Source organism: Aristolochia californica, unplaced genomic scaffold (genome assembly GCF_029961685.1).
Source record: "Aristolochia californica isolate CCGP_79_NKW_82.1479 unplaced genomic scaffold, dmAriCali1.0.hap1 SCAF_4, whole genome shotgun sequence".
Lineage (NCBI taxonomy): Eukaryota > Viridiplantae > Streptophyta > Magnoliopsida > Piperales > Aristolochiaceae > Aristolochia > Aristolochia californica.
The window spans coordinates 42,264,195-42,275,291 of record NW_027182103.1 but is presented as its reverse complement, the minus strand read 5'-3'; the positions used below and the strand labels follow the sequence as shown (position 1 = coordinate 42,275,291).

General features: G+C 39.4%; 1 protein-coding gene across 2 annotated transcripts; it reads left to right on the top strand.

Annotated features, from left to right (window-relative positions):
* The first annotated feature begins 499 nt into the window (after nucleotides 1-499).
* LOC137962874 (DNA cross-link repair protein SNM1) lies at nucleotides 500-10,834 on the top strand. Of its 2 annotated transcripts, none has more exons than XM_068809992.1 (9): nucleotides 500-956; nucleotides 3,107-3,287; nucleotides 3,385-3,624; nucleotides 4,124-4,268; nucleotides 4,861-4,995; nucleotides 5,106-5,172; nucleotides 5,314-5,391; nucleotides 9,909-9,961; nucleotides 10,076-10,834. In XM_068809992.1, the coding sequence occupies exons 1-9, from the start codon at nucleotides 500-502 to the stop codon at nucleotides 10,208-10,210; spliced, it is 1,491 nt and encodes a 496-aa protein (XP_068666093.1). In that variant the 3' UTR covers nucleotides 10,211-10,834. The 2 variants fall into 2 exon arrangements, with proteins under 2 accessions (XP_068666093.1, XP_068666092.1); XM_068809991.1 differs by having other exon boundaries at nucleotides 4,070-4,268.
* The last annotated feature ends 263 nt before the right edge of the window (nucleotides 10,835-11,097 follow it).

Sequence of the window (11,097 nt, the reverse complement as noted above, 5' to 3'; positions counted from 1 at the left end):
AATACCGACAAGCGATTTACTTTCACTGTCACTTTCACTTAGGTTTATAAGTGCACTAACCCCCTTTGTTGTAGTTATAAGACAAAGAGTAGGAGGAAGAAATTTTGACTTATTCTAACATTTATTCATTTATATTTGTTACATATTATGACATTATATTGGTTCAATAAGTAGTCAGCGCCGGTAGAGCAGGATTCAATCGGACCTAATACCTTTCATCTAATCCAATCAGGTTTTATAACATTGGACCATTTGATTATCTAGAAAAATGAAAAATGAAAAATGAACACTTTAAACCAGAGGCACCTGATTGGTTACTTGAATGGGTAATTTGATGGGTCAATGGCTCCGATTCAGTGACCAATGAGCAGGATTTGCTGCTTCAACCTATGTAAATGGACGCCCAACAATAATAATCAAACCGGTTTCAGCTCCTTAAATACCTTCAGCGCGGGCTCGCGGCTGTTTGAAAGTCGATTCGCTTGTTCGCGGCATCTCCATGGAATTTCTTGCAGAGGAAGAGCCCTCCATATCCGAAAAGCTGGATGAGAACGGGTTTCCTTTTCTTCCTTTATCGGATGAAGACGAGGAAGTGGAGGCAAATCTCTCAATCTCAAGCTCCTCCGAGAGTTTTGCATCCGATTTCTACCGCTCTGGAACAGATTGGTCGCGTTTGACAGAGAAATCTGGAAAAAATTTCGTCCAAAAGGATCTTTTCCAGATGTGGGGGCTCAAAACAGATTGGTCGCGTTTGAAAGAGAAATCTGGAAACGATCTCGTGCAAAAGGATCTTTTCCAGATGTGGGGGCTCAAAAAGCCTGAAGAATTAACGACTAGAGCGTCATCAAAGAAGCGGCCAAATGATGGTTCTCAAGCTGAATCGAAGGTTACAAAGAAAGGGAACGTGTTTGGACACAACCGGCAGCGAGTTTGCCCTTTCTACAAAAAAATTCCGGGTGAGTTTCATCACAATTAAGCTTCAAATGCGTACTTATGTAAGTGTTTCCTGTCCAAATCGAGCTTATTTTGGTGGTCGCTTTTCTTTCTTTGTTTTCTTTATTTGTTAACGTGAAGAGCTTGTGGATAAATAAGCTGGAATATGGAAATGCTGTTTTTAAGATTTCCAGATATTGCCTATCTGGTTCAAACTGCTCGTTATAGGCGTAACTATTACATTTAAGACTTCAGACGTACGCATTTGATGTTTGTTCCTTTTCGGTGTGCATAAATATTGCAGAAGGATTCCGTGTCAACCAACGATCTTTTTTCCTTAATGTACAACATAGCTTCTCTACGACCAACTGGAACATTGTTAGTTTTATCTAGTTATTTTGTTTGTCGTCGGACTGGGACAAGTGCAGTTGAACTTTTAGCGTGATCTAGTTCTCATTTGGTGCTGTGGTTGGTCGGCTTCACTCCTTGTGGAAAACAATATGTTATTCTATCTATTTCTGTAATACAATAATACTCCATTATTTAGGGAAACCGGGATGACTTCAAATTGGAGCTTGCTGTCTGACATTCTCTGTAGCTCACATGTTGTGCCATGGATGGTAAATCAGTCCTGTCTGAGTTCAGATACTTCCTCAAAACTCTAGTAACTGCCCTTAGTCCAAACTTATATCACCCTGGACTACATCCACTGGTCGCCCCGGCTTAATTGCCAAGAGCAGGATGGAGATGGCAAAGATAAGACCAAATAAATAAATAAAAAAACTAAAAGAAGCTAGGGACCTGGTCCACAATGTTCTTCACAATTGAAACACAAACCCCGCTCTCTATGTCTCTGAATTTCAGTAGAGGATAATTTGTGAATTGGTAGCATCATGGAAGCTGAACGTTGTGTGATTGATTGAGGTCCTGATGTGAATGACATGGCATCCCGCAGTTTACCCCCATGAAGTCGTGTTAGGCCTATAGCTTGGGCTGTTGTTACTAGCCGAAATGCCATGACTTCTCTGCATATATCAGGTTTAGGCTTGATATGAAGCATTCAACAGTGAAGGAATCAAGAAGATGATTGACACAGTGGGCCAACGATTCAAACTTTGTTTGGTAATTGACAACATCTTTGAGTCAAATCCAACGAACAATGCCTATGGGTCATCAAATGCAACTGGACAAAATCGCATTTCCCATGCTCTAACAAAGTTTGGACACGAAGACAGCTGTTTTTCCGGTGCATCGGTTGGTGCCAATTATGGAGCAGACTCTCCATGTGAAAGAAACCAATTGTTAATCTTTCTTCAGGTGTCCTGTAATAATTGAAAAACTGCTTAGCTTTGAATATCCACCAAACGGTTTTGTGCTGTCAAACCTTGGGAATTCTAGATGAATCATTTAGATTTGGATCTGCCAAGGATTAGGCAATAGTTGTGGAACAATGCTGCTATCTGGAGGTCCTGGTGTTGTTGGGTGTTGGTGTGAGCGGTCAAGTTTAGATTCGATGCTGTTGAGTTTGTTGTTGAGTTCAAAAGATAATTGCTGATGCTGTGAGACAATGTCTTGCAGCTAGTCATGGCTAGTTACAATCCTTTGTAATTGGGTTGTTGCAAATAAAGTTGAGATGACAATGCTCTTAGTGTTTGCACTTGTTCATTGAGAAGCTAGAACCTAGAGCTCCAAATAAGGCTTCATTGATAGGAAAGGACTTACAAAGCTTTCATACCATCTTTTGATAACAAAATTGTCAAAGAAAGCACCTAATAAAAACTATGAAAATGGAAAAGAAACATTCAAATTCTTTTGCCTGCTTACTCCCTATAACTGACTGTCCCTGCTTTTGGACTCCGAATACTTCACATGATTTGGCAAGGATAATGCACATCTTTTTTCACATCAGGATGAAATCGGCCCACCTTTTGGATTATTGACAAGTATGTGGTCTGCTAGGAGGGTTATCTTTTGTAACTGAATTGGTGACTGCTTCTCTGGCAGCCATAACAGTATTAAACTTCCTGTAACTGTTGGAAGATGTTGTATCTTTGAAGCTTAACAATGTACAGCAAGCACCTGCCATGCATCTGTTTATTTTATAGTTTATTATGGGCTTTTATTTATGGGTATATTTGCCAATTCAGATGGGTGTGTTGTATTATGGCTGCAGGGACGCCCTTTACAGTTGATGCTTTCTCTTATGGTCCTGTTGAAGGATGCAAGGCATATTTTCTGAGCCATTTCCACCTTGACCACTACGGTGGCTTGAGCAAAGGATGGTCACATGGTCCAATTTATTGCACACATATAACTGCTCGCTTAGTGAGAATGTGTCTCTCGGTAAATCCTCTGTAAGGGATCTACTTTTCTTGATATTTCTTCTTCTGCTTCTACCAGAATTTTTTTTATATTTTCTGAACTCGTAGTTCAAATGGTTACATTTGGCAGATTCATTCACCCATTGGAAATAGACACTGAATATGTAATTGAAGGAATCAAGGTGACAATGCTGGAAGCTAATCACTGCCCTGGTGCCGCTTTGATTCATCTCCTTCTGGGTGATGGAAGATGCTACTTGCATACTGGAGATTTCAGAGCGTGTAAACTTATGCACTCCTACCCTCTTCTTCTGAATCACCATGTAAATGTGCTATACCTGGACACAACCTACTGCAACCCAAAGTATACGTAAGAAACTTAACTAATCATGCTTGTTACTTTAATTCTTTACTTTAATTCATTCATTGTTACACTCATTGATGTGGAAGTGGATTAGCTGTGGCCTTGATTATTCATTCATGAAGAATCTGATCACGCTGCATCAACTATTAACCATTATGTGGCTACTATTTTCAAATGGTAGTTGCAAATACCGTTGATACTGAAAATGTGACAACACTTAGGATAATGGGTCAAGAGCTAGTTGGGTGTTATTTTTTCTCTTGTTCCTTTTTTCTTTTATTTTTTTTCAATTTTACTGTCCAATCAACTGCTTTGCATCCAGTCAGAATGCTGACACATCATTCATGTAAAACTATTTGCTGCATACAAAAATGTAAACCATTTCTATATGAATGGAGTCCTGTTTCTTTTGTAAAATTCTCAGAATCATTACCACATGTCTTGTTGTTAGGCGTTATGATGATTCTAGCGATTATTTATGCATGGACAAGCTTTTCTGCTTCAGGTTTCCTTCCAAAGAAGATGTCTTGGATTTTGTCGTCAGGATTACCAGAAACCATCTTGCAATGCAGCCAAGAACACTGATTATTGTTGGGGCCTACAGCATTGGGAAAGAGCAAGTCTATCTAGCTATTTCTGAGGCGTTAGGGGTATGAAGTTTTGCATCTATTTGACCGGTTTTTTTAATAGAAAATGCTTGCTCCATTTTTTCAGACACCTGGGGCATTTAACAACATGATAACCTTTGAGGGGAGAGTTTGTCTGCTCTCTCCTCTCCCCACAAATGGTCTCAGTCTGACTGGTTACTAGTGTGCTCACTTCCTAGGAGTGCTGATACCAAATGCTCTAGTGATTCTCATCCAAGTGACAAATTGTGATGATTTCTCTTGATTCTTTAGTGTAACTGAGTCCCAGTTTGAGTTGTAAGAGCAATGACCCCGATGTGATTCACTTTTTGTCCAAGTATAATAATCTGAAAATTCCTTGCTGTAAGCAAATAGGAATCAAGTTAAAATACTTAACTTTCCATTAATACTGTTTAATATATGAGCTTTATTAACCTGCTTTTCAGAAATTGCATGTTCAGCCACAAAACAAGTCACTAAAGGCCCTATATAGATTTGAATGGATAGTTTACTTCATGGTATTAGGTACCAACATTTAACTACAAGTCTTGCAATGCCATACATCTCTGATGTTGCTAGGCAACTTCTCTTAGAGTTTGTGCTATAATTGCAACAGGTCCAGATTCATGCAAATGCTTCACGGAGGCGGATTCTGGTGTCTTTTGGTTGGTCTGAATTGTCTGGGAGGCTTTCTTCACAAGGCCATTTGACACCTTTACATGTTGTTCCAATATCTTCCTTGCGGTTTGAGGTCTAAACTCTGTCACCTCTCTGCTCACGTGGAAAAATATTTTATTTTCCTTCAAAACTGCTGTTCTTTTGAGAATAAGTTCCCTGAGTACTAACACTAATTTATTACAGAGCCTGGACCAGTACTTGGAAACCTATAAGGATCAGTTCTCGGCAGTTTTGGCATTTAGGCCAACAGGTTCCATCATTTACTCCTACAGATTTTCGTTTTTCTCAGCTCCCCTCATTGTCAACTCGGCATGGAGTGGATGGTGAAAGACAACAATATTTTTTGGTATTTTATTCATATAATCTCTTTCTTTAATTTTGTACTCTTCAGGATGGACATACTCTGAATCTGTTGGAAGTCGGCTGGACCTAATAAAACCACGCTCAAAGGGCAAGGTAACAATTTATGGTAAGTTATGATGAGCTTTTACCCTTTTTATTACATTCTGTTTTGAAAAGGCCTTTTTTATTACATAAGTGTTGCTTTCTCATTTCTATGTTCTTTCGTTTCTTTTTAGCTTTTGATATGTATGTTCTCTAGGTTCTCTTTGTCAATTAATTACTATTTGAAACATTGGTATCATAAAATAGTGCAAATCAACTTGAGATTGCTAAAAAGGCTCATAGGTCAACTTGTGCTATCATCTGAAAATGTACTATGATTTTTGTATTGTTAGAATTCATGTAAGGGTATTTTTTTTCGTTTCACCCTTTTGGTATTCACCTTTGGAAGCAGCAGTAAGTTAGGAATCATGTTAGAAACAAAAGGTTTAATTTTGATAAGATTCTGAGTTGTATTGAGTGAGTTATGGGGTTTTAAGTTATGAAGGGTACTGTTGTTACTTTGCTCAAAATTACTTAAGTTGTTTTAAATAGAAGAGGGGGTCGATTTTTTTATCCTAACGAGTGCTTGACGCAACACTCTCTTTCCTCTTTCTCCTCTCTATTCTCCTTCTTCTCTTCTTTTTCTCCTAAAAGTTCAGATTTTTACACGGTATCAGAGTAGAGATCCAATGACAAGAACTCTTTAGGTGTTTTATCTTCCTTTTCTAAGCTTTCACATCTTCCAGCAAGGGAGTTTTAGATATTAGTCTGATAGAAGCCAAAGGTCAGATTTTTTTTTTTTTTTTTGTGCCATAACTTTAAGGTTGATGGTTTGTACTGCAAAGTGAACAGTTTTATGTGAAATTTGTGGCCCTAGAGGGTTTACCTGTTGGGAATTTTCTAGCCTTGCTTGCACAAATCATCAGATCTATGACCTTCGCTGGCATCATCATCCAGGGTGCTTGCATCATCCTATTTTGTGATATTTTGTTGAGGTTTTGGTCTCAATTATTTCTTCTGGACTGTGAATTGGATAGTTGCAATTGAATTGATGTTCTCTATTGCCCTAATTGTAGTGTGGGGCCCACATGACATGTGCAGGCTTTACATTAAGATTTCTGGAAGTTTTTTTATCTAATTACTCTGGTTTAGTATGCCTGACTTTGAAGAGGTGTTTACACCAGCTAGAGAAACTGGTATATCTAATGGAAAGGATACTATTGTAAAAATGGTGTGCTTGATGAAAAGGATAGGTGATTTCCACTGAAAAGTTGGATAGCCAGAATTATTTAACTCGGTCCAAATCAGTTCGGATCTATCTTAAAGCTACAAAAGACCAAGTTTTTGAGAGATGATCCTTCTGTTCCAGTAACTGATGAGTGGGAAGCCGAAAACAATTAGGTAATGACTTGGCTACTTAATAGTATGGAATCTAAGCTTAGAAGTGAAGTCATGAACTGTGAAACAACTAAGTAGATTTGGAACTCTCTTGAGTTATTATATGCCCAAGAGATTAATTTTTCACAAATCTATGAATCTTATGTGAAATTATTAGTCTGAAATGAGGTGATAGATTTGTTATTGACTATTATAATAAGTTGACTAATGCTAAGGAACGTAGATAACAACAAGGATAAATTTTTGTAGCAAAGTTTTTTTATGGCTTGCGACCTGAATATGATGTTGTCAAAACACAATTACTAGCCTTAGATGATGTGCCTCACTACCCAATGCTTTTAAAAAAGTCATGCATGTAGAATTTGTTGTGGCGTCACATGGTGGTGAAGAATGTTGAAGTTGATGCCCTTAACAGAGGACGATGCAGAGATAGTTCAGGCTGCGGTGAGAGCAGGGGGTGACAATCGTAGTGTCCACTGTGGACGTACCAACCATTTTTCAGACAAGTGTTGGGACAAGTTCGGCAAACCAGATGGGAAAATTTTAATACTCCTTATGGCAGTGGCACCTCTACGGCTCTGTGCATGGTGCCTTGATGAACTTCAACAATTAGTCCAAAGGATGGCCTGATCAACTTCCTCTTCTATGTCTGTAGCCCAATCCACTCCATCAGCTAAAATTACTGAGGTCAGCTCAAGTATGTTTGGTAAGTCTATTTTGCATGTTAGTCCTGTTTCTAAGGTTATTGATGCTAGTGTGTCATCTTATATGTTAGGTATGTCCTCATTGTTTTTGGAACTTAGTCAGTTGATGCCATGTAACCCTTCTTGATGGTTCTTTTTCTTCAATTAGTGGAGTTGGAACAATCCAACCAACTCCATCATTACATTTGGATTCCGTTTTGGTCGTTCTCAAATTTCCTATGAATCTTCTTTTAATAGTTAGATCACTAAATTTTAAAAGTTTTTTGTAACTCTTTTTCCCACTCATAGCCTTTTTTAGGACTTCTAGACGAAGAGATGATTGGTTAGGGCAGGAGAGAGATGGGTTCACTTGGAGGATTCATCGCAATTGACTTATTCAGCTCTTATGTGGATGGTACGATCTTCTAATGGCATCTCATGCTAGGTTATCCTTCTCCAACAAAGTTGTCTCAGTTGTTTCCTACTTTGCTATCTAGTTCCATGTTTTAGTGGGACTCTTGTCAATTAGGGAACCACCATTAAACATATTTTCCATCTAGTCAATCTTCAAGTAGACGTTTATTTGAATTCGTTCATGCCGATGTATGGGGGCCATGCCTTGTTACTAATACTTTCGTTTATAAATATTTCATATCATTTAATGTTTATTTTAGTAGATCCACTTGGTGTATCTCCTACTGGAGAAAATTGAAGTTTTTAATGTATTTTGATCTTTTCCATTGAAATAAAAACGGAGCATGGTGCTTCGCTTTGTATTTTGCATATAGATAATGAGCTTGAGTTTATGAATCATAAATTTAATTTTTTATCAAACTATTGGCATTTTTCACCAATCTTCTTGTGTTTACTCCACAACAGAATGGAGATGCAGAAAGAAAGAATTGTCATTTGTTTGAGGTTGCACAAACTATGCTATTTCACATGCATCTTCCTAAGTTTTGTTGGGGTGATATTGTTCCTACTGCTTGTATTTGTTTTGTGCATTCATTTACTTTTACTGTTGATAAATTGTCTACCAAAGCCATTAAGTGTATTTTCTAGATTACTCTCGTACACAAAAGGGATATAAATGTTATTGTCCTTCCACCAAGAAAATTATTTATATAAGTTGATGTGACATTCTTTGAAGACGTCCAATATTTCGCAGGGTCCTTGCCCTTGCCCATCACTTCTTCTCATATAGATCCTATTGTTCCTACTCCTATGGAGGAGATCCCTTGTCTTGTGTTGCCCGTTGTAGAACCAATGCCCTTGCAAGTTGATCAACAAAGAAAGCCTCCAAAGACACCAAATAAGGCTCTCTCTACCTCCTGTGCCTGCACCTTCTTTGTCTGTTGTTCCTGAGGTAAGTGATCGACTTCTCCTTATTGGTGTCCATGTGAGAAAATTTCCTCTTTCCTCCAGCCTCTGAACTGTTGGACAAGAAAGGGTGTCAGGGAGTGGAGGCAAGCATCTGTTGGGAGCAAGGGGGAGGAAAATGTGCCTCCCCCCTCTCCCCCGAGCACACCTCTTTGGGAATAGTGAGATGGAGCAAAGGAGTGGAGGGAGGGCCCACCTCCTCCCTCCTTTGCATGCACAAGAGAATGGAGAATTCATAGAGGGGAGGGGCCTTCCTCTCTTCTTGCTTATTCCAAAGAGGGAGGGGCTTCTTTCTCCCCTCCTTGGTCTCTTTTGCTCATGCAATGAGCATTTACGGCTTCTATGCGTGCTTGTGCCCTCTCCTGGCTAACGGAGGCGACAACTCTCTCCTCTAGCTGAAGTGGATTGACCAAGTTAGCTCCATGTCATACTGTAAATCTTAAATATGGATTGGCTACAACAACCAATGGGAAGCCGGCACGTCGGTGTGAAACCCCTTTCCCTCATTTCGACAGGTGCTCAGGTATCTGTTTCCTCCCGTTTCCCCTTTTGTCTTCCTTCTTCAAAAAAATACAGCTCCTTTCTCACCCTGTCATTGCATGAATGCCAAAAAGAGAAAGGTCTAGGTGGTACAAAAAGCTTTCAAAGACACTCCAGAAGTCTTAAAAAACTAAAATTTTCAGCACAAAGAATCAATATACTTGCTTGTGGTACCCGACTCAATGTGCTTTGGTTTTAGGTTAATCTCCTAATTCTGCTCTATTCATAGTTATGTTTCCTTCTTTCTTTATTTTTTATGGTAAGTGGGAAATTAAAAGAGATGGAACTTAAAGCGCTTGTTTTCCGTCTCATCCTATTTCCAGCAACAGGGGGAAAGGAAGTGGTTGTGCACACCTCATGTGTGGCATCGACTTGTTTGTTAGCTCCGAACTACTCTTGTTCTTAGCCGATCCAGTTCATATCTTCAATAAGAAAAACAGAAATGTGTGTTTGGCATTGTTATGGCCTTGTGCTCTCTTGTAGCCCTAGATTGTCTCTTTGTGTGCGTGCATAAACTTTATTTTCTTGAACTAATTTGGTGATGTATGATATATATCAGTGTCATCCTTGTTTGCTACATTAATGGTGCTCCTTGTTTCAGGTGTTCCATACAGTGAGCATTCTAGTTTCTTGGAACTGAGAGAATTCGTGAAGGTATATTATTAGTATATATATCTTAAATTTCTAGTTCTAAGCGCAGCTCTTATGCTCGGTGGTTCAGTTCATTCTGTGTATTCCACTAGTTAATACCTTTTTGTCCTATTTCAGTTCCTCAGGCCTGATAAGATTATCCCCACGGTTAACATAGGGAATGCTGCCAATCGTGATGAGATGCATTCCTTCTTCCGTGAATGGCTTAAAACCAAAGACTCTGAATTAAATAGTCATTCTTCTAATGGGTGACAATATTCACCAGAATGAGTGTTTGTTAGCTACTTCTCTTGAAGGCCACGAGAAGGCCTCAAAAGCTACGATCTCGTCCGGGATATATGTACTCTGTGATGGTTGATGACCCTAGGGCAAAATGAGCTCCTATCAGCACTTACGGACTAAAAGGAGCGCAATGAAACAACAGAACCGAAGGTACGGGTCTTACAGCCAAAACGAGTTCTTCTCCTTGCTATAGTCGTGTACATTCCCTATGCTTTACCTTCTACGAGTACGGTTGCTTAGCTACAGTCCACACACATGTGACTCGGAAGCTTTCCGACAAGGACCCCAGTTGTTAAACAACGCCCCTTGACCAGTCAATGAACGTTATCGGGGAATCTTCGCAAAAGTAGAAATTTGTTGAGGAGTGTGCGTTTCCTTTCCCGGGTGGGGACGTCCTCCTCCCTCCCCTCTTTTGGAGGTATACAAAGAATCCACTCTGGGGCCATCATCAATTCCCGCTCGCTCTCCCGTCTCTGTTTTTAGCAAGGATAAGGAAAATATCCGAAAGGGTTTCCCGCTCTCCTCCGTCTCATTTTGTCGTTTCTTCTAATTGTTAGATGACATGAATTGATAGATAAATTGCCATCAATTTAAGTGGGCTTACTTATAATAATCCAATACTGATTTGAATTAACCATTGGATACCTGTTGGTTACAATTATTGATTGACTAATGAGATCTTAGTTGTTAGCTTAATCAATAGTTTGAAATTTGAGAGAGTCACAGTGAGGTGGTAGGGCTCTTTTTTCTCCCTCTATGCTCTTTCTGCAATAACAGAGAATAGGGGATCCCACCCCCCCAGCTACACCTAGGGGGGTACTCAAAAGTGAAGAGACTGCCTTCTGCCCTGCTATGTG